This window comes from Sciurus carolinensis, chromosome 3 (assembly GCF_902686445.1).
Source record: "Sciurus carolinensis chromosome 3, mSciCar1.2, whole genome shotgun sequence".
NCBI lineage: Eukaryota > Metazoa > Chordata > Mammalia > Rodentia > Sciuridae > Sciurus > Sciurus carolinensis.
In genome coordinates, this window is record NC_062215.1 from 41,236,687 (window position 1) to 41,259,795 (window position 23,109).

At 50.4% G+C, this 23,109-nt stretch overlaps 1 protein-coding gene across 1 annotated transcript in view; it reads left to right on the forward strand.

Annotated features, from left to right (window-relative positions):
* Myo15a (myosin XVA) overlaps positions 1-19,747 on the forward strand; it is a 51,964-nt gene extending 32,217 nt beyond the window's left edge. The window contains exons 44-65 of the mRNA XM_047547410.1: positions 180-255; positions 585-700; positions 792-910; positions 1,648-1,789; positions 2,130-2,241; positions 2,321-2,395; positions 3,227-3,405; positions 4,101-4,216; positions 4,443-4,515; positions 4,771-4,843; positions 5,093-5,166; positions 5,557-5,639; positions 6,916-7,046; positions 8,363-8,457; positions 8,727-8,804; positions 9,638-9,734; positions 10,836-10,996; positions 11,609-11,742; positions 13,086-13,219; positions 13,822-13,955; positions 14,971-15,111; positions 19,166-19,747. Coding sequence (XP_047403366.1) covers positions 180-255; positions 585-700; positions 792-910; positions 1,648-1,789; positions 2,130-2,241; positions 2,321-2,395; positions 3,227-3,405; positions 4,101-4,216; positions 4,443-4,515; positions 4,771-4,843; positions 5,093-5,166; positions 5,557-5,639; positions 6,916-7,046; positions 8,363-8,457; positions 8,727-8,804; positions 9,638-9,734; positions 10,836-10,996; positions 11,609-11,742; positions 13,086-13,219; positions 13,822-13,955; positions 14,971-15,111; positions 19,166-19,267 — 2,445 coding nt within the window. The 3' untranslated portion in view covers positions 19,268-19,747. The remainder of the gene's footprint in view (positions 1-179; positions 256-584; positions 701-791; positions 911-1,647; positions 1,790-2,129; positions 2,242-2,320; positions 2,396-3,226; positions 3,406-4,100; positions 4,217-4,442; positions 4,516-4,770; positions 4,844-5,092; positions 5,167-5,556; positions 5,640-6,915; positions 7,047-8,362; positions 8,458-8,726; positions 8,805-9,637; positions 9,735-10,835; positions 10,997-11,608; positions 11,743-13,085; positions 13,220-13,821; positions 13,956-14,970; positions 15,112-19,165) is intronic.
* Positions 19,748-23,109: the final 3,362 nt, after the last annotated feature.

Sequence of the window (23,109 nt, forward strand, 5' to 3'; positions counted from 1 at the left end):
TGCAAAGATGAGGAGAGAGGAGAGGGTCCCTATAAGTGGGGTCTGATTTATGAAGATGGTCCAGCTTATAGATGACCCCACTACTACAAAATGGGACTCTTCCATTGCTGTGCACCTAGAACAGTCCAGCCTGCTGGGGAAGTCCCATGTATCACCTGCATCATGGCTTCTTCCCATAGATCCTGCATGACACATTCTCTGAGGCCTGCCTGCGCATCACTGAGGACGAGCGGCTCAGAATGAAGGCCCTGTTTGGTATTGCAGGGGGTGGGGGAAATTGTGATGGGTTGCCAGCCAGAAACACGCCAGCCCTTTCTCAGAGGGAAGCCAAGACTAACAAGTCCAGCCCCATTTGCCTCCAGACACTCCCCTCCTTGCTCTGCTTTGGCCTCTTAAGTCGCCAGGCTGTATGTTCAGGGTTGGCAATATCTGACACATTGTGTCCACTTCTGGATTTCAGATTCTCATTCTAGATATTGGCCAGTTATCTTCTTGCCGGGTATCAGTCTCTCTCCCTGACCTCTCAGATGTGGGCTGGCAAGGGAAGGGGAAAGGGGGTCCTGATCAGACCTGGTCTCCCTTAGCCCAGAACCAACTGGACACACAGCGGCCTCTGGTAACGGAGAGTGTGAAGCGGGCGGTGATCAGCACTGCCCGAGACAGCTGGGAGGTCTACTTCTCCCGTCTCTTCCCCGCCACGGTGCGAGCCCCTGTCTGCCCCCTCCTTACCTGCCCAGAACATTCAGGACAGAGACTAAAAGACCCTCACATGCCCCTCATCCTCAACCCAGGGCAGTGTGGGCACTGGTGTGCAGATCCTAGCTGTGTCCCACACAGGCATCAAACTCCTGCGGATGGTCAAGGGCAGCCGGGAGACCAGTGGGCAGCTGCGGGTCCTGCATACATACAGGTGACTGACAAGTAGGTGTGGAGCCATCTGGAGACTGGGGCCCAGACTGGGATTATCATTTCTTCACTTGGTCCAGCTGCTTTCCAAGTACCTATGATGTGCGAGGCCTGTGTCATGCCCATTTAAGAGACGGGGAAAATGAGGCTCAGAGATACAAGTTACCTGCCTCAGTTCAGGTGGGCGGGAAATGTTTAAGCTAGGAGCCCATTCCCTATCCTGCCTCTGGGGCCACACGGCAGCCCTGCCTCCCTCCAGGGCTCACTCCAGTGGGGCAAATGGTGCTGCAAGTCACCGACTCATAAGGCAACCAAAAAGGGAAATGGTACACCAGTCCTGAGACCTAACTGAGGGCTCAGACTCCTGCTAGAGTCTCGCTTGTCCTAACATGAGATCAGGAAAGAGTCTTGATCACTGATTGGGTTAAAGCTCCCTGCTTTGAAAGATAGGAATAATTTGGTTGGTGGGTGAAAAAGATTTGTGTGGGAAAAACCTGGGAAGTTGGACTAAGGAACAAAGGAGGGTGCCAGAGCATTGGTTCAAAGGGTGGTAGGAGATGAGCAGAATCCACTGATGGGAGTCAGAGATAGGAGGTAAGAAGTCCCTTGGGTCCCAGGAGGCTAGTGTGGAGTGAGGCTACTGGAATATGGTGGGGCAGGAACACAGGACTGTAAGAGGTCTGGGGAGAGCATCCCTCTGGCCTTGGGATCCTGCCCTCATTCCATCTTCCCATCCTCCAGTTTTGCAGATATCCTCTTTGTGACCATGCCCTCACAGAACATGCTGGAATTTAACTTGGCTAGTGAGAAGGTCATCCTCTTTTCAGCCCGAGCTCACCAGGTCAAGACCCTGGTGGATGACTTCATTCTGGAGCTAAAGAAGGTCAGGATCCTCCCACAGATACTGCCCAGGGCTGAGGGCCCAAGAATAAGGCTCTCCCCGAGGCCCAGACCCTGTCTATCTCCCCATCCGTGACTGGGCAGCCCCCAGGCCCAGCACCTGACTGGGTAAACCTTCAGTGGGAAGGTCTGTTTGAGGGATCAAGTGGGTAGGTGGATGGGTATTCATCAGACTAAGGCTTCCAGGCCCTCTGAGGCTCTTCCTTCCACCTTCTCATCTAGAGAAGGCTCCCTTCCCTGTTATGCTGGGGAGATGGGAGAAACCCTTAGGCCTCTGGGAGGCGGGGGACTACAGCCCCTTACCCTGCCCCTGGCCATCCCAGGACTCTGACTATGTTGTTGCTGTGAGGAATTTCCTGCCTGAGGATCCAGCGCTGCTGGCCTTCCACAAGGGTGACATTATCCACCTGCAGCCCCTGGAGCCACCTAGAGCAGGTCAGTGTCAGGGGGATGAGGTAGGTAGAAGGGGAGGCTGGGCCTCCCTGGAGGGTGCTGACACAAACTTGGTCTGCAGGCTACAGTGCTGGCTGTGTGGTCCGCAAGAAAGTGGTATACCTGGAGGAACTGCGGCATAGAGGCCCTGACTTTGGTGGGTACCCCAGGGGTGCCCCCAAACCTGGAAGCTCTAAACAGGACTCATGTTAGTTCCATATATTCATACTATAGGTGTACAATGAGGGCTTTTCTCTCTTTCTCCTTCCTTCCTTCCCTTCTTAGTACTGGGGATTGAACCCAACCCAGGGGTGCTCTAACACTAAGAGATATCCTCAGCACTTTTTATGTTTTATGTTGAGACAGGGTCTCACTAAGTTGCTGAGGCTGGCCTTGAACTTGTGATCCTCCTGCCTCAGCCTCCTGAGTCACTGGGATGACAAGAGATCAGCACAACACTCAGATGGATGAGGGTTTATTGGTGCCCCCAAGAGTCTGGCCTGGCCAGGTCTTCAAAGGTCCCTGCCATGGCCTGGTAGGACCCACTGGCAGACATATAGCCCAGCCCTTTGCCTAAACAGATGAACATGGGGTGGCTGTGGGTGTAGTGTTTCCATATTTGTGACCAGACTCTTTGTGTCCTCACATGCCCTGAGAATCCATACTCTCCGCTTTGCCCTTTTGCTTCACCTCTCACTATACTCATGTGGCCCTGAGGGAATTCCTTCTTGTTTCCTCCCATGTAAAATGGGTCCTGTAAGGGCTCGGGGTGTGGCTCAGTGATAGAGCACTTGCCTAATTTGCCCTGGGTTCCATCCCCAGCAACAAAAACAAGAAAAAGACAAAACGGTGGTGGGGGCTTGATAGCTTGGTCTCCCCCACAGAGTTTAGGGAGGGGTCAAGGAAGTACCCAAGTATCCCTAAAGGGGTCCATTCATCCCAAGACAAGACCTTTCAGTTTGGCTCTGACCCTTGACATGACCCCTAGGCTGGCGGTTTGGGACGATCCACGGGCGCGTGGGTCGCTTCCCTTCGGAGCTGGTGCAGCCTGCCGCAGCCCCTGATTTCCTGCAGCTACCAGCAGAGCCTGGCAGGAGCCGGGCCGCCGCTGTGGCGGCAGCTGTAGCCTCTACAGCCGCTGCTCAGGAGGTGGGCCGCAGGAGAGAGGTGAGACCGGCGTGGGGCGGAGACAGAGTAAGGATGAGTCAGACTTCCTGCGGTGGTGAATTCTAGTAAGGTTCGCTAAGGGCATGGTCAGTCCTTTGAGGCGTGGCCAATCCTGGAGTAGGGCGAGCAAGATGTTATGACCCGTGGGGGAACCAGGAATGTGACCAGAGATGGTTGGAATTGTGACCAAATGAAGTAGGCAAGGGTGGGGGTCAGTTGAATGCAATCAGAGCAAAAGGACGGGGACCAGTCTGGGCTGGCCAGTAAGTGAAGTCTACCTGGCATGGGGTGGGTCCATGGGAGTGGGACTGGATCAGTTATGGAGTGGAATTAGGAAAGGGTGGAGTCAGGTCTAATTAAGGAGCGAGGGGCAGGGTCAGTCAATGCTATGCTTGGATTAGGCTGGTTCATGGGGGCGTGGCCTAGTGGGGCCGAAGGCGGGGTCAGCTCGGCACGAGGTGGGTGTGGCAAACTATAGAGACAAGTCGACTGCTCGCGCGTGGGTTCATGTGAGTTGGTAGATGAGACAGTCTGGGCTCTATCATCCAGGCGTTGCCTTGAATGGACTTTGACAGGAGGACAAGTGGGGAGTGGCCGGACAGGCCTTGCTAATTCTAGCTCAAGCCTGCTTTCTGTCTGTCTGTCTCTCTCTCTCTCTCTCTCTCCCCTCCTTTTCTTTCTCTCCTCTCATGCAGGGTCCCTCAGTCAGGGCCAGCTCTGCTGACCGTAGAGAAGACACACTGGTGCTCCCACCCTATACAATGCTCGAATTTGCCCAGAAGTATTTCCGAGACCCTCGGAGACAACCTCAGTGAGTGGTGGTCCCACCCCTATTCCTTACACAAAGGAGGGCTTCTTGCAGTGGCTACTGGCTGTCAGGCTGTAAGGCAGCCCTACTTCTGGTTGAAAGGCTGCCACCAAGGTTCGAGGCCCACCTTATGTCTCAGCCTCTGGGTCAAGAACATTCCCATGTGGGAAAAGAATATAGCCAAAGATTGGGAGGCAGAGCTGGTCAGTAGTGCCCACTCCTGTTACAGGGATGGCCTCAGGCTGAAATCCAAGGAGGGCCGGGAGTCCAGAACTTTGGAAGACATGCTCTGTTTCACCAAGGTATCCATTTTCTCTATCTGTAAAATGGTGGTGTGAGAGGCCCCCTCCCCAGCCCCAGGACAAACAGTTTGTCCAAAGTGAGACCCTCCAGCTCTAAAACCCTCCAGGACTCCCCACAGGGGCAGCATCTGTCCCCAGTATCAGGCCTGGCTCCCATTTTGTAATGTGGACCCTTCAGTCATCATATGGAAGTATAATATGACTCTCTTCTGAGGTACCCCTCCATGGTGACCTGGTCCTTCCCTCCCCTCACAGACCCCGCTCCAGGAATCCCTCATCGAACTCAGTGACACCAGCCTCAACAAGATGGCCACCGACATGTTCCTAGGTGTGAGGGTGGGACTGCAGCCACCACTTGGTGGGATGTAGCACTGTGTGATCCCTGCCTATCACTACTCCTCTCTGGTCCTCAGATTCTCCCCCTCCCCTACTCAGACATGGGACACCTTGAAGAAAATGGAAGCCCCCAGAGGTCTGTGGCCACAGCCACCCAGGGAGGGACTCAACTCTGGGGCCCCCTGGGGGATAAGCAGCTGGGGATCTTACTGGGCCTGAGCAGTATAGGTCTTCCCAACAGCTGTGATGAGGTTCATGGGGGATGCCCCACTGAAGGGCCAGAGTGAACTGGACGTGCTCTGCACCCTCCTCAAGGTCAGTATAGACAACTTTGCCCCATGTTCCCTTTCTGCTTTGGGATGGTTTCTGCATCTATCACCCTGAGTTGTAGGACGTTGGCATGGAAGCTTCTCCCTTAGCCCAAAGAGGAGTGCAACCTGCTGGTGGGGAGGGAGCTGGGAACAGGACACCAGGACTCTTTTCAAGTGCCCACCTTGTTTTTACGTATCTGGTATATAATATCTTTGACCTGTGACCTAGTCTGTTCTCTTTCAACTTTTTTTCCCCTACATATTTTTTAGATGTTGATAGACCCTTATTTTATTCATTTATTTATATGCAGTGCTGAGAATCGAACCCAGTGCCTCACATATGCTAGGCAAGTGCTCTGTGGCTGAGCTACCACTCCAGCCCCATCTCTTTCAGCTTTGTGAGGACCATGAGGTCATGCGGGATGAATGTTACTGCCAAATTGTGAAGCAGATCACAGACAACACCAGCTCTAAGCAGTGAGTCACTTGGATCTTTACCCCTTCATCCCCATACTGTGTCCATGTTCCTGGAAGTACCAGCTCAGCCTCTTGCCTCCATGGGCCTGTCCCCTACCCTGGTCCTAGATTATCTTTCCTCACCTTTTTCCTCACTCATATGTTTTTGGAATTACTGTCTGGGATTCCCATTTCTGCTCTCTAAAATTCAGTTTCTTCACATGTAATGTAAAACTCCAGATTCTTGGATGCAAGTGACAGAGACAGAACTAAAACTGGTTCGATCAAAAGAGGGAACTTACTGGTTAAGACAATTGAAAAGTCAGTGAGTATATGGCTTGAGGAATAGATCCAGATGTCATTAGAAAGAAGGCTTTCTCCATCTCCTGATCCTGCTTTCCTCTGTGTCTCTGTGTTGACTGCATTCCCAAGCAGCCTCTCAGATCAGCAACATTGTAGCTCTAGGGACACATTTCCCCAACTCATCAATCCTAGGGAAAGCAAGACTAACTCAATATTTGCTGCGAAAATTCCCAAACACAGATTTATTGGCCCAAGTACATTACAAGTTTATCCCTCAACCAACCACAATGACTGGAGAATACAGAGTGCCGATTACCTATGCCTGGGTCACATGCCTACCCCAAAACCAATCACCAAAGCCAGAGGGAGACTAAACTCTCATTGGCTGGTCCCATCCAAAGCTAATCATTGTGGTGAGGGTGGGAGGGGAGGTTGTAGTATTCCAACTGCCAGACCTGACTCTCACACCCATCTCCAAACCACAGGTTTCTAGAGAGGAGTGGGTAGTTTCCCAAAGGAAGTCCAAGTGCTGTCCCCACAATTGAAACCACCACACCAGGACAGTGTGAAAATGAATTACTACATTTCACTCATGCAGGGACAGTACATATTAAGTGCCCAGTATGTGTGCTGCTTTTAAGACCCTTAGATTTACCTGCCTGTTCCTAGGCCTTACCTACTGTGAACCCTGCTGGGGTTCTGCACAGCCCCAGCAGGTTCCCTGTGCCCAGAATCCTCCCCTTCCAGGAGAAGCCATCCAGGACCCCATCCCCTTCCTCCCCCACTCCCTCCTGACTTCCCAGGAAGACTATGCTTTCTGTACAGCCTTGGGGTCCCCCCTGCCCTGCTCTCACTGGGCAGGGTGGGGGGTGTATCCTCAGAGTACAGGCCCTTCCTGAGAGCCAGCAGTCTTTGGCTCAATCCAGGAAACTCCTGGCACATACATTAGTACCATGGCCACCTGTGATGTGACCCCACATGTGTGTCTTTGCAGGGACAGCTGCCAGCGAGGCTGGAGGCTGCTGTACATCGTGGCTGCCTACCACAGCTGTTCTGATGTCCTCTACCCACACCTCCATCACTTCCTCCAACATGTGAGCAGGACCCCGGGCCTGCCTTTCCAGGGTAAGGAGCCAGTGAATGGGGACCCAGGGTTGCACACCTCTCACATGGGGACAGGGCAAGCAGCCTGTGGAAGGGGAAATGCAGAGGGTCTGACCCTTTCCATGTACCCAGGAAATGTTAACTAATATTAATTTACTCCCCAAACATTTGAGGAGATCCCAAAATTGGCCCCATGGGTCATATGACTTCATAGTGAGAATGGTCAGGGAAAGTTTCCAGGAGGTATTACCTTGAGTAATGAGCAGGTGGAAGGAACTTCCAGGTGGACTGAGTGGCAGGAGCAAAGATGGGAATGTGTGGCACATAGGAGATACAGAGGAGGAGGTGGGCAAGAAGCCAGAATACTCAGGTAATGCCCTGCTTCTCCAGCTCCTGGGCCCAAAGTTGATGGCAGGGTTTTGGCCTTAGCCCCTTGCAGTATGGAGAAGTAGCCTCTTCTTCACCTCGCTTCCATAGCAACCCCAGGGGCCCTAAGAAAGAAGCCATGTTCTACTGATGGCAGCCATGGTGGAGATAGGGCTCCTCACTCTCCCTGACTCTGAATCTTTGTGTTTGATTCAATTAACAAATATTCCTTGACCCAGAGATAAATAGACCCAGCTCCTCAGGGAAGGGCTCCCAGATAGGAGAAGACAGCAGAATGTGCCTTAGAACTCTTGATGCCCTTCCCAGAGCAAGGTGAGGACCTGCTTAACCTAGAGACATGGAGTGATGATGCTGGGGGCTTCTGCACAGGTGCCTGGATAAGACAGGGTGATTGGCATGGGGATTCCTGCTGGCAGGATCAGAGCACCATTGTCCTAGCCACAGAGCCTATTGGGGGTGAGCTCCCCAGGAAACAACTCAGGGTCATAGCTATTTCTAGACTCATAGTCAGGGGCAAGACAAAAGGCCATAATCACATGGAATGTGAATTCAAATACAGTTCCTAAATGCTAGCTCTTGACCTTGGGCAAGTCACTGTATCTTGCTAGGCTCAGTTTCCTCAGCTGTCAAATGGAGGTATAAATGCCTGCCACACAGGTTATAGAAAGAATACAGTGGGCCCAACACAGTGGTGCATACCTATAATCCCAGTAACGGTGGACGCTGAGATGGGAGGATGACAAGTTTGAGGTCAGCCTGGGCAACTTAACAAGATTCTGTCTCAAAAAAGAGGGTTGGGGATAGAGCTCAGTGGTAATGTGCTCTTGGCTTCAACCTCCAGTACAGAAAAAAACAAAAAATAAAATAGAACCAGTTCAAAGCTGATGACTAGAGGAGCCCCTTTCTCCTACTGCTAACCTTGGGCAAACCTTGACTTCCTGCCTCTGCAGGCATTGCCAAAGCCTGTGAGCAGAATCTGAAGAAAACCTTGCGTTTTGGGGGCCGTCTGGAGCTCCCCAGCAACATGGAGCTTCGGGCCATGTTGGTGAGCCTGGGGTAGGGACAGAGGATGGGGGAGGCAGTCATGATGAACAGGATACAGGAGCCCAGTCCAGTCCAGAGTCTCTTCTTTTGGGTGCAAGTGCACTGTTTCGGGATGCACAGATGGGCCCTGTTAGGTCCAGGTGCATAAGACTTCCTATATGTTCATGCCCCAGACCTCCTGGCTTATGGACTCCCATGGCAGGAAACAAGCATCATTCCAGAGCCCAGAGCCTACCCTCTTATCCTTCTCCTGCTTACCACCCCCACCAGGCAGGCCGCAGTTCCAAGAGACAGCTCTTTCTTCTTCCTGGAGGGCTTGAACGGCATCTCAAAATTAAAACGTGCACTGTAAGTGAGGGAATGTCTCTGTTAAATGGGTGCTAGAAGGTCAGGGATAACCCAGTCTCTGGGGGTAGCGGAATGAGCCCCCAAGGGTTCTCAGTCCCTCACGGGCTCTTCCACAGCCCCACAAGACAGGACTTAAAGCCTTCATAGCTGCATCTCCAAATTCAACCGAGGATTGAAAATATTTGGGAAAAAAAGTTATATCTGTAATGAACATTTACAGACTTTTTTCTTGTCATTATTCCTTAGACAGTGTAACAACTATTTATAATCACCTGCATCCTTTTGGGTATTATAAGTAATCTAGAATTGATTTAAAATATACAAGAGGGCTGGGGATATAGCTCAGTTGGTAGAGTGCCTGCCTTGCCTTGCAAGCACAAGGCCCTGGGTTCAATCCCTAGCACCGCAAAAAAAAAAAAAAAAAAAAAAAACAAACATATATATATATATATATATATATATATATATACAAGAGGATATGAATAGGATATATGCAAATACTGTGTCCTATTATAGAAGAAACTTGAGCATCCTTGGATTGTAGTGTCTGTTGGGATCCTGGAACCCATCCCTGTGGACTTTAAGGGATGACCCTCCAGCTCAGGGTCATATTGTAAATAAGAGACAAAGGCAGAAATTAAACGTTTAAGTCTCAGACTCCAAAAACTGAATTCATTCCCTGCATGATGATGTTCCTCAGAGACCTCAAGGATCCTGCACCTCTGTGCAGGGAGACGAGGAACTCTGCTTAGCTTCTGGGACCTGGGTGGAGCTGGGAGGACAGAGGTCAGGCCCAGCTAGCACAGTCTCACTGTTCCTGCCCCACCCCCCAGGTGGCCCTGGATGTGGTGGAGGAGATCTGTTCTGAGATGGCTCTGACACGCCCTGAAGCCTTCAATGAGTATGTGATCTTCATTGTCACCAATCGAGGTGAGTGGCCAAGAGAACTGAGCAAGCTGGACTCCTTCCCATCACTAGGCCTTTGCCACGTGGGACCCTCCACCCAGCCTTGAAAGCCCAGGTCTGGGACTACTTTCTCCCAGAAGCCCCTTTACTCCTGTGTGGAAGGACCTCTGTGTGTACTGAGGACCCCCAGCCTTTGATCTGTCCTGCTGTACTTTATTTTGCATAAATTTGTCTCCCCCTGCTATAAGACTGGGGGTTCATGGAGCACAGAGCCCTCTCTGATTCCTCCCTTTGCCCCTTAGGATCTTCTCAATAGGAAGTTCCAACCCTCAGGGAGCTTATACTCTGGGAAGGTTTCCATTCACTCAGAGGCCCAGTCTCCTGGAACCCAAAGGTGCAAGAATTTATTCTTGCCTCATGCCTTATGAGTGACCATAGGCTGGGTACGGTGGCTTGTGCCTGTAATCCCATTGACTCAGGAAGCTGAGGCAGGAGGATCGCAAATTCAAAGCCAGCCTCAGCAAAAGCAAGGCACTAAGTAACTCAGTGAGACCCTGTCTCTGACTAAAATACACAAAAGGGGTAGAGATGTGGCTCAGTGGTCAAATGCCCCTGAGTTCAATCCCTGGTACCCAAAAAAACAAAAAACAAAAACAAATGGCCATAGGAAGCTCCTCCCAAGGTTTCAGTAGACCCTAGGACCCTTAGGGGACTTTCATACAACCCAAATTGCCTTCCATGTGCCCTAGCCCTGAACCATGTGCCCTAGCTCTGCCTGTCAAGGGCCTGGAATTTCTTTAAGCATAACCCAGGATGTTTTCCCAGACCCAGGCAGGCCACCCTTTAAAGGTTCTTCAGACCCTTTGGGAGAAATGGAACATAATTTGTATCTGTAAATTGGAGTTATTCTTCTCTTTGGTTATCAATATTTCAGTGAAACACAGGGCACCCTATTGTATAATATGGTCCCCTTTAATGAGGAAAGTGTGTCCCAAAGCAATGAGGTGGCTTAACGGAGGTGACATCTCACCTGAATGGCAGGTTGGAGTCTGCGCACTTGCTCCATACAATTACACATGTGTGCAAGTGTGTCCCCACCCAGCCCTGCCTCCCTACTCTCTGCAGGTCAGCATGTGTGCCCACTCAGCCGCCGTGACTATATCCTGGATGTGGCCTCAGAGATGGAACAGGTAGATGGCGGCTACATGCTGTGGTTTCGGCGTGTGCTCTGGGATCAGCCACTCAAGTTTGAGAATGAGCTGTACGTGACCATGCACTACAACCAGGTCAGCACACATGGGTCTCTCTGTAGCTCTGGGACCTCATGGGCTCCAGAGAGGCTGGTTGTGAGGTTAGATGCCACAGCCTGTTTTTACAGAACTGATGCCAATGCTTATGCAATTCTGTGTACAGAAGACAAACACTTAGCTTTTGTGGCCACATGGTGTTGCTGTTGAAGCCTGACCCTGCACAGTCTAGTCCCATGCTACTCGAGATGGGAGTAATAGACTGGAAAAACCTGATGCAGACCCTCAAGTCCCACCCTAGATCTATCAGATCAGAATTTCAGGAGTTCAGCCCTGCCTTGTGTTTCTGCAAGCCTCCCAGAGACTCTGGAGCATGCTCAGTTTTGAGAAGCATGGATACGATGGACACTTTTGTGCATCACATTTTTGATAGCATTTACTAGCCCACACTCTTCCTACTTCACTGTGGAGACTCCTTCATAAGCTCCAAGACCACCATTCTCACAGCTCTCCCTCAAATGCCTGTCATCATTTCCTGAACACCAGTGGTGGATAAGGCTGATATCATAATTGCCTGTCTCCAGACTCCCTGCAGGTGAATGCCTGGGCGTGCACCTGCCTGGCAGCCCCTCATGCATCTGCTCCCCACAGGTCCTGCCTGACTACCTGAAGGGCCTCTTCAGCAGCGTGCCAGCCAGCCGGCCCAGTGAGCAACAGCTGCAGCAGGTGTCTAAACTCGCTTCACTGCAGCACCGTGCCAAGGACCACTTCTACCTGCCCAGTGTGTAAGCACCTGCCCACCTGTCTACCAGAGAAAACAGGCATCCTAGCACCCTCAGCACACCCCACCTTCCTCAGAGCTGCCCATCCCAGGCCCTCAAGATCCCCTCTTGCACAGTGAGGCTGTCTTGGAAGGGGTTGTCCTGGTCCTGGGACTGAAGTCCTCTGGCTCACCATAGATGCTGGGACTCTGTCTCCCTTCTACAAGTTGCTTCTGGCTGGTATTATAACTCAGAGTCAATTTAATGATAAGAAGTATTTTCTGCCTATGTAATGTCCCAGCTTCTTTTCCAACTCCTCTTTTTCCCTTTTTCTTTTTTTTTTTTTTTTTTCTTTTTCTGGGATTGAAGCCAGGGGTGTTCTACCACTGAACTACATTCTTAACCCTTTTTATTTTTTATTTTGAGACAGTCTGAGGGTCTTGCTAAGTTGCCAAGGCTGGCCTCAAACTTGTGATCCTCCTGCCTTAATCTCCCAAGTTGCTGTGATTACAGGCATGTGGCACTATGCCTGGCTGTTTTCCCCTTTCACAGATGAGGAAGCTGAGGCCCAGAGCGGTTTAGCCAGCTAGTATGGTTAAACCTGGGTAAGCTAGGTCCAGATGTCAGGTTCTTACTGCAGTAGTGCAAAGAAGGCCAGATGTTACCAAGGAGAGCTCTTGGGAGTGGGAGCTCTCAGGGGAAGGGGGCTCCCCTGACTTTCTCCCAGTTCTTATACTGTCCACAGCCCAGGGCAGCTGGGATGGACTAGGACTGATGTTGATATTTTCCACATGTGCCAAGAGGCAAAGAGACTGCCTTGAGGGAGTCATCATGTGTGACAGAGAAGAGGACTAAAGAAGGAATAGGGTGGGAAGGACTGATAGCCCTTGGAGGCTCAGCCTAGAGGTCCAGCACTTCTCTGCCCCCTGCTCTGACCAGCCCCATGGTGCTTGCTTTGCCCTCTCTTATGTTTCCCCCTCTCCTGTGTCTCTCCAAACCTCTGGCGTGGGCTCCTCTTTGGGGAAAGGAGCTACAAAGGATGAACCTGCCTTGGGTCCAAGTCTCCCCACCACACACATACTAGTTCATAGTTTCTGTGTGACCCTGGACTCCTCAATGGACTTATAAGAGCCGCAGTTTCCTCTTCTGAAAGCAGGGATCTTAGTGGTATCAACTCTGGGGGTGACCAACCACCTGCCATGTACCAAGGCACCATAGGAGTCCTTGCACTTCTGTCTTCCCTTTTATGCTTCCTAGCATTTAGTCTCCCAGGGATGCCTAACAGTCATGTCCACTTTGTATCACACCTGCCACACAGTGGGGATTAAGTGGCAGGTGCTCAGGACCCCTGTCCCCTCCATATGCAGGCGGGAGGTCCAAGAATACATTCCAGCCCAGCTTTACCACACAGCAGCCAGCTCAGCCTGGCTCAGCCTGGTCAGCCAGCACCGGCAGCAGACACAGGCACTCAGCCCCCACCAGGCCCGCGCCCAGTTCTTGGGTAAGAGCTGGGGATGCAGGACTGGGCGAGATTATCTTGAGGGACTTTGCTAAGGGAGGGGTCCAGAAGGAGGGGAGAGAGGTACTTTTTCCTTTTGCACAAAGGCATTTTCAGTGGCAGGTGAGCCACCTACCTGTTGGGAGAGGAGTATTTATTTATTTATTTATTTATTATTTATTTTGGTACTAGGGATTGAACCTAGGGGCCCTGAACCACTGAGACACATCCCTAGCACTTTTTATTTTTTATTTGAAAACAGGGTCTCACTTGCTCAGGACCTTGCTAAATTGTTGAGGTTTACCTCAAGTTGTGATCCTCATGCTTTAGCTTCCCAAGTTGCTATTACAGACATGCACCGCCACGACCAGTGGAAGGAGACTTTTTAAACATTTTTTCAAAGATATCTTTAGGGGTGGGACTGGGGATGACCTTGGGCAAACAGAAAGTGGGAAGTGAGGAAGAAGGGATAGAGGAAGAGGTCAGAGAGATGGGAGAAGAAAGCTAAGGATGAATGTATTCTGCAGGCCAGCCATGCAGTCAGGGCCAGGACCATCATGGATGAGTCCAGCCTGTCATGGTAACACCCCCTCTCCCCACTGCAGGTCTGCTCAGTGCCTTTCCTATGTTTGGCTCCTCCTTCTTCTTCATCCAGAGCTGCAGCAACGTTGCTGTGCCAGCCCCCTGCATCCTTGCCATCAACCATAATGGCCTGAACTTCCTCAGCATCGAGACCCATGTAAGTGGCCTCTGCCTGGCCCTGCCCATCTTCCCGCTGTTCCCTGTTCTCAGGTCCCTGACCCACTCCCAGGAGCCAAGATTGCCAGCTGTAGAAGCCCAGCTCCACCATTTACCATCTGTATAACCTCCAGCAATTCTCTTCTCTTCTCAGAGCCTTGCTTTCCCCATCTGGAAAATGGGAATAATGGTAGAACCCACCCCCAGACCCTTAATCACCATTTTAAAGTCCCTGTCTCCAAATATATTCATATTCAAGGTATTGTAACTTAGGACTTTACATAGGTATTTGCAGAGGACACAATGCAGTCCATCACATATAGACCCTGTGAGCCCCTCTCTTAGGTTTGCTCCTAGAAATACAGCATGAGATCAGGATTCCAAGGCAGGTGGCTTATATTAGATTCTAGGAACACTGGAGGAAGGAGTTAGGGCAGGGAAGGGGTGAAGGCAATAAAGGCCCTGTTACCACTCGAGTTGGCAATGTGGGTAACTGGAGGTTGGCCCAGCTGGGGACCCTTGGAGACATGTTCTTTAGGGTATACATTCGCTTCTGGGAGAAAGGGAGTCCTCATTACTTACCATTCCTTGTCAGTCATTAGTCCAGTGCTTCTTCCTGCTGCATTAAGGCTCCATCACTCTTAACTTTACCTGAATATGGTCCCTTTGTTTCTTGGACCAGAAATCAAGCCCCAGACAAAGGGGTATGGATGTTCATGAAAGCAGCTTTGATGTGAAGGTCAGGGCACCAACAGCATCCACTACATCCCATATCCCAAGCATTTTGAACAGTGCCAGCAGATTCATCATTTGTATTTGTTGAATTAGTTTCACAGGTGAGGAAACCAAGGTCCAGAGAGGTATAGTGACATGCTTGAGGTCACACAGCAAGTCACTAGGGATCTGGTACTTGAACTGGAGCCTCCTATGTTCCACAGATCTAATTTTCAGGGGAGGGGACAGGGGTGATTGAGACTATTCCCACCCACAGTCCTGTTTTCCTCCTGCATTTCCAGGAGCTGATTGTGAAGTTCCCCCTGAAGGATATCCAGTCTACACGGACCCAGCGACCCACAGCCAACTCCAGCTACCCGTATGTGGAGATTGCACTGGGGGATGTGGCAGCCCAGCGCACCATGCAGCTGCAGCTGGAGCAGGTGGGTCCATCTCCCACTGGCCAGGCCCTGTCACATAGGCACTCACTCTCATGTTCCACTCACTAGGCTCTTCTCTCCAGGATAGGTTAGGTCCTGGCCATGCCCAAAGTAGCATCCAACCCAGATCAGGGAAACTTCAGGTCACTTTGGTGAACTTCCAGGGAAGCACCTCAGTAGTTTAACCATGGAATAGGGCCAGGTGTTTTGCAGAATGGTGAAGAGTTTGGTGGGGCACTGGGGAGATAGAGACAGGGGAAGGGAAGTCTTGGAGCTCTTCAAATATTAAACTGAAAAATTGGGGCTTGTTTCTGAGGGCACCAGGGAGTCATAGGAGGTTGGCAAATGGGCAGGGACATAGGAAGTTGACCTAGGCTGAGGCGTAGGACCTCGGATTGCAGTTGGAGAAAGTGGACTCTCCCTGTAACAGGGAAACTGAGGCCTGTGTGCTCTGTGCCTTCTCAACTGTGGCTGCTTCTTTTTTTTTTTGCGGTGCTGGGGATTGAACCCAGGGCCTTGTGCTTGTGAGGCAAGCACGCTACCAACTGAGCTATCTCCCCAGCCCCCTGTGGCTGCTTCTTAAAAAGGCATGGGTAACTCCTAGGCTCCTGTCCAAGTTTCACAGCCCTCAGGGAAGGATCAGAGTTTTCACCCTATCAGAGACAGGATGGAGGCTAAGAGAAGGGACCAAGTTGGAATGGGACCCACATGCCTGCTCTGTCAAGTCTGCCACATTCCCTAGTGAGATCTGAGTCCAATGCCAACCTCTATGACAGGACCTATCTTGAAGGGGCTGATTTCCCAGGAAAGAGAGGGGCTTCACTGCACCAGTCCTGCCTCTGAGGGACAGGACCAGAACAAAACCCCCTTGGAAATCTGTGACTCAGGACCAGGCTCCCAGTCCCCCTCCCACGCTCTATCCGCTTCCGGGGTCACCCTGTTCCTCCCTCTGAGAGCCCTGGCCTCTGGGCCTGCATTGCTTCCCAGAACCCTCCCTCTAAGCTTTTGTTTTCTTCTATCTCCTTGTACCTGCCCAGAACCTCTTCTTTGGCTCCTTTTTTGGCATCCTCCCCAGACCACCTGTATATGTTGCTCTCTGAAGCTCTCACCCTATCTGGCCCTGAGGCTTTCAAAACCATCACTACCATGATATCTCCCATATTTCTATCTGCTTACCTGACCTCTGACTCCAGGTTCCCTGAGCCATCACCTTTGGAGAACAACAAGCCTCTCTAACTTACCTCCCCATCCTCTCAGGAGCAGTTTCCATCCCTGTCTCTTCCTGTAATCATCACTGTGATCTTCTCTTCCACCTGTATGCTAGCTCACTCCACCGTCCTGGCCTCTTCCAGCTCCCTATTCGGAGTTTGCCCTCCCCATCTCTGCCCCAGGCCCTTTGCACTCACTGTTTCCTCTACCAAGAATGCTCTTCCCTTATTTGTCCCAGGGCTCCTTCCTTCCCTTTATTCAGGTTTCAGAACAAAGAGTCCCTCTTCTTAGAAGTCTTCCCTGACCCTCCTCTATATTGACTCACCACTTCTACTTCATTGACCTTCATGATGGCTTACAGATCATTTGATAAATATAAGCTCCAGGAGAACAGAGCTATGTCCATCTCCTTCACACTGTGTCCATGGCACAGCATCTAACACATACTAGATGCTCAATGCGTATTTGTTGGCTGGCTCGCTGGCTGGCTGAAGACTTTTTTTGGCTTCTCCATTTCCTTGTAGCACTCCCTGCAAAGAAGCTGCTACCTCTGCCTCCCTCCTGTACATGTGGGGGATACATTCATTCATTCATTTTTCTTTTGTTGAAAAAAAATTTTTAGTTGTTGGTAGACGTTTTAAAAATTTATTTATATGTGGTGCTGAGAATCGAACCCAGTGCCTCATGCATGCAAGGCTAGTGCTCTACCACTGAGCCCTGTTCATTCATTTCCTTCAACACACAATCATTGAGCATCTTTGTAGAGCAGGTTCTGCATGAGCCATGAGAATATTGATGTGACTGAGACCTCTGTAGCCCTGGCCCTCACAGAGCCTGGAGTCTCAGATATGCAAGAAAATTTCTCCAAGGCTCCCAGGAGTAGGTGATTTCTGAGTATAGCCAACAGACCTGGTCCTCATCTCACCTACTTCTGATTAGCTGTATGAGGGCATCTCAGGACAGCCCTTTTTATCTTTGAACCCCAGTTTCCATACTCCTTCAATTGTGCTACAATTCCAGCAAGGCCTAGAACACAGCAGCATGTGGGTAGGCAAAAGATTGATCACAAGGGAGGACTCTCCATCTTGCACACACTGATTTGATTAGCTAGGGTGGTGTCCAGGGTGGGGTGATCACATAACCTTGGCAGGGAGCACTTCAGGGTGATTTCAGGCCTCTTACCACCCAGGTTTAAATCCTACCACGTACCAGCTATGAGGTCTGGGAATGAGCAATTCCACAGCTTGAGGTCTCAGTTTCTGTACTTGTGTAATGGTACAAAATAGTACTGCCTCTTAGGGATACTGCAGAAGCCCTGTGTGGTGGTGCACTCCTGTAATTGCAGAAACTCAGGAGGCCAAGGCAGGAATATTGTAAGATTGAGGCCAGCCTCAGCAACTTAGTAAGATCCTATCTCAAAATAAAAAATAGAAAGGGCTGGGGATATAGCTCCGTGGTAGAGTGCTTGCCTATCTAGGATGCAGGAGACCCTGTAGTACAAAAAATAAAGGGGGTGGATACTGCAGGGTGGATAAAGCTTTCAGGACAAGGCCTGGCACAGTCTACACTCAGTAGATGCTGCTATTATTTTATCACTCCAAGAGCAGTTTCTGTCACTCTAGGAATTCCCTGGAGGGTTGGAGGTTGGTTTCTGATACTGGCTTTGGTCTGTGCACCACACTCACAGATCAGTTTTCCACAATACCCTGGTGCCCTCTCCTATCCTGCTCCAACTGGGAGCCTTGAGGCTAGGTCACTGTTTGTTCTAGGCTGTGGGTGCCAAGGGTAACCATGGCAACACATCATTAGAAACTCTATTTAATGACTGGAGGGGTGTGGTGCTGGGAATGGAACCTGGGAATTTGCACATGCTAGGCAAGTGCTGTAATCCTAAGCTAGCCCTCAGCTCCTTGGACCAATATTTTTTAAGTGAAGGATTTATATGAAATCAAATTTCATTGATTTGATTTACTTACCACTGCTTGTGAGGAAGGTCCTCGTATTTGAGACCTTCACCAGGTGTGATGGTGCATGCCTGTAATCCCAACAACTCAGGAGGCTGAGGCAGGAGGATCGAAAGTTTCAGGATTGGGCTGGGGATATAGCTCAGTTGGTAGAGTGCTTGCCTCACAAGCCCAAGGCCCTGGGTTCAATCCCAGCACCATTTAAAAAAAAAAAAATGTTAGTTTCAGGCTAGCCTGGGCAACATAATGAGACCCTTTCTCTAAATAAGAAATAAGCCAGGTGTGGTGCCTGTAATCCCAGCAACTTGGGAGGCTGAGGCTGGAGGAGTGTGAATTCAAAGTCAGCCTGAGCAACTTAGCAAGGCCCTAAGCAACTCAGTGAGACCCTTTCTCTAAATAAAATATTTAAAAAGGGCTGGAGATGTGGCTCAGTGGTGAAGCACCCCTTGGTTCAATCCCTGGTACCAAAAAAAAAAAAAAGAAAGAAATGAAAAGGGATTTGGGGATGTAGCTCAGTGGTAAAGTGCCCCTGGGTTTAACTCTAAGTAATGGCCTCCCCCCGCAAAAAAAAAAAGAATTGATACCTTATTATAGGTGAGGCTGCTGAGAGGCTGAGAGAGGTGAAGTAAGTATCCCTGGGTCATGCAGGTCACATACAGCAGCAGCATCAGATGTATCTGGTCCCCTGCTTGCTTTCCTCTTCTGACCCACAGCCCCACATTCCATCTTCCAGCCACTTCCCAGCACCCTGGGGGAGGTGGGAATGAGGGTCCCTACGTGGATGGTTGGCTTCTACCTCTTTCCAAACCACATCTGTTATGCATGTACTATACCAAGTTAGGCAAGGGTTAGGTGGGTGTGGACTCTCACTGTGTCCCCTGCAGGGTCTGGAGCTGTGTCGAGTGGTAGCCGTGCATGTGGAGAACCTGCTGAGTGCCCGGGAGAAGCGGCTCACGCTGCCGCCCAGTGAAATCACCCTGCTGTAACTTGGTCCCCAGCCCTCCTGCTGCCAGAAGATTTGCCATGTGGCCTCAGAGGAGCCATTGGACCTCTCTGGATCACTGATTTCCCCAGAACCTTAGGGGAGACCAAGGGAGGCAGGAAGAGCAACTCAAGTCACCAAGAACCCAAGAAGACTGATCCAGAGTTGGGCTAGAATTACACATGCAGACTTGGATCAGATAACAGGAGGAACTTTCAAAGCCTGGCCCACAGTGCAGCGAAGTAGAAGGCAAAACCATGCAGCCTTCTGTCACGTGCCTGCTGCAGACCCTACTCTGGTTCCCACCTATGGCAAGGAGGGCCCACTCCAGTGGCCTAAGTACACTGGACTTTGCCTTTGGTTGGATGTCTGAATCTGTTCCAGCTCTACATCCCAACCCCCAACACGTCCTCCTCAGATGCACTCACCTTGCACTGCCTCTTAGCCTGGATTTGTGTCCTTGGTCATTTCTGTGCAAATAAAAGGCATGCCTGGTAGCTGTTTCCTCCATGGAGTTGCTAAGGGATTAGAAAACAGGCTTGAGGGAGGAGGCCAGAGTTGAAAGCATAGCTTTGCCCCTGGCTTATTGCCTGTGAGCAACAATTTTAGCAGAGATATCTGCCCTTCTCTCTACCAGCAAACCCCTCTCCCCCCATTTTACACCTCTTGGATAGCCCCAACTCTAGACCCAGGCAACACAGTCAGCCCTCTCTCTCAGAAACAAATCACACCACTAAAAAAATGGAAGAATGAATGTGAATGGAAAGTGCCACCTCTACTTTTCCTAGAAAAGAAGTTCTAGGCAGGTAGACCAGAGAGGGAGGCTGCTGAAGGACCAAGAGGGTCTCGGAAGCTCTGTGGCATGGATCCTGGTAGAGGTGGCTGGTGCTTTGGGAACCTCAGAAAGGGGAGAACTAGGCTTGGGAGTGGGAGGAAGATAGGTAGGTAGTGACATAGCTCTAGGAGTCATGGCATCAGAAAAAGGACTAATTTACTCATTCAGCCATTCAATAACTATTAAGTACCTACTGTGTTCCAGGAATATACCAGGCACTAGAAATGTCTCATAGTCAAATAACTACAAACCAGGACAAGACCTGTGAATGGGTGTTAGCTAGGTGATTAGGGAAGGAAATAGTTCATGCAGGGGCCCTGTGGTGGACATTATTAGTGCCAAACCCTGAGACTGAAGAGGCTGGCAGGGGTAGACTGGGTAGTCTTTCAGGTTGTATTATGGATTTAGGATTTCAATCCAAGATCCATGAGGAACCCTGAAATGTTTCTAGCGGAGGATAGGGTGTCCAGATTGTATTTTGAAAAAGCTTTTCCAGCCAGGTGTGGTGGTGCACACATGTAATTCCGACTCTGGATGCTCAGAGAGGAGGATTGCAAGTTTGAGGTCAGCCTGGGCAACTTAGGGAGACCCCCATATCAAATTTAAAAAATAAGGACCGGGGGTGTAGCTCAGTTGCAGAACACCCCAGGGTTCAATTCCCAGTACAATACAAGAAAAAAGAAAAGACGTTCTAGGCAGGGAGTGACTGCAGGAGGCAGGGAGACCAGAGAAGGAGGCTGCTGCAGGCTCAAGGGGATCTGGGAAGCTCTGTGGCACGGATCCTGGTAGAGGTGGCAGGGGTGGGAAGAAGTTGATAACTTTGAAGCAATAGAGGAGGTCCAGCTGGCAGGGCTGTGGGACCAACTGGACCATCCCAGCATGCAGAGGATCAAAGAAAAGTCCTTGACACAAATGCCCAGGACTGTTCCACTTTGCACCACTATCTGGTGTTGGAGTCTCCCAGCAGCAGAGGAGATGAGGGAAGCAGAGAAGAGGCCAGAAAACATGCTGTCAATCATGTTAACCATTGTTGCAGGGGTTGGGCCTCCAAATGGTTTACCTGGTTGACCTCTGAGTTTTTGTGCTCAGCCCTGGTGTTTGCTCAGTGTGGTGACCCCACAACAGAATGTACTGGGATCCAGTGTGAGGCAGCCCCAAGACTTCCCCTCTGCTCCTTCGCTTCTCAAAATGTTGTAGGATCACTAAAAACTTTTGCCTTCAAACCTTTTCCCAGCCAAGCTAAAATATGAGGCTCAGGGAGGGATGATGTGTCAAAGAACAAAAACAGAAGCAAACTTTTGTGTTTCAGAATACAAGTGGGCCACTGTGTGACAGAAGCTACTCAGAAGTGGGAGAGTGGAATCTGAGAGGAACCCTCCTGGCTGAACCCTGGTCAGACTATACACTTTTGTTTTTCTAATACTGGGAATTGGAGCTCTCCCACTGAGCTGCATCCCCATCCCTTTTTAAAATTTTATTTAGAGACAGGGTCTCACTGAGTTGCTTATGGTCTCATTAAATTGCTAAGGCTAGCTTTGAACACAGTGATCCTCCTGCCTCAGCCTACTGAGCCGCTGGGATTACAGGCATGTGCTCTAAGTGGTCATCATTATGCCCAGCATAGGATGCAAATGGATGTCTGGAGTGGACGTAGTTTCCTTTTTTTTTTTTTTTTTTTTTTTTTTTTTTTAGTTCATTATTTACATAAAGTTTATTTTCCCAAGTCCTCATATGTCCTTGTAAGCACGCTTTTCTCATGAACATCCCAAGATTAACAATAGTAAATTCAGCTCTGCAGTTCTGCAATTGCCCCTCTAGGGGTGGACATAGTTTTAAAAGCTAATTTTATTAAATTTTTACTATGTGCCAGGTCCTGTATGTGTACTAACATATTGCACTCTGAAAATACTCCAATGTGACAGATGCTATCCTTACCACCAGTGTACATGACAAAACTCATGCCCAGAGAGGTGAAAGGTCACTAGTCAGAGAAGGTTCAAACTCAGCCAGCCTGGCTCCAGAATCCATGCTGTTCCTCACAGAGGCTCAGAGAGGGGAGGGCCCTGGATCAAGAGCACAGTCAAGAAGAAACACATGGCAACTTGGGATGTGGCTTCTGGGATGGGAGGAACTGTCTCAACTTAGAGGTGATTCTCACTTGGATAGGGATGGGATCCCTAAGGGAAATCTCTAGGAAGTTTTTCTGGGAATGGTGGTGGTTAAGATCCCCATCAACCAGATATGAAGGGCAGTTTAGAGGTTCAAGGGCACTGGGCTTCTGAAGGACCTCAGCCCTCCTGGCCCAACTGCCCATCATGCAGGTGAGGGCTTTGCCCAGGTGTTCACATAGTATGGTTCAGGCAGGAGAGGGCGGGGATAGAGTCCAGGTCACGTGGCCTTGCCCTTGGCCATCTCCTCAAGGTCTACAGCTGTTTTCCTACCACCACCATCAATCACTACCTGCACCCACTAAGCTGTAGGAGAAAGGGGCAGGAGCCAAATTTACCCTAGGATTCCTGTATGCCCCATTTCCCCCTTCACCTGGGCTGCTGCAGCTATTTGGAAGAGAGAGTGGTTAGGGTCCCAGCTTCCCCATCCTACAGGCCCTGCTAGCCTGAACTGACCTTGCCAAGTAGCTACACAACCACCCTCACTTTCCAACAAGGGTGATGGGCCCCTCAGTTTACAGGTGGAAAACTTTAAGCGCTGCCTCAATATCAGCAATTCCCTCTGCTTCTTGGTGTATATGGATTCATTTCACCAAGAGGCAGGTACTAATACTACTCTTATTTTTCAGATCACAATCGGAGAAAGCTGCTAGACGAAGGTGAACTGAGCCTCACTAAATCAAAACGAAAAACACGGGTGGAGGGAACTGACATTCCAGGTGGCACAAACAGTCTGGGCAAAGGCCAGGAGGAGGGGCGGGGTATGTTTGTAGAGCTGGCAGGGTAAGGGCAAGGCTGAGGCCCAGTGTGTGTGGAAAGCGGGCAGAAGAGGCCAGGCCGGAA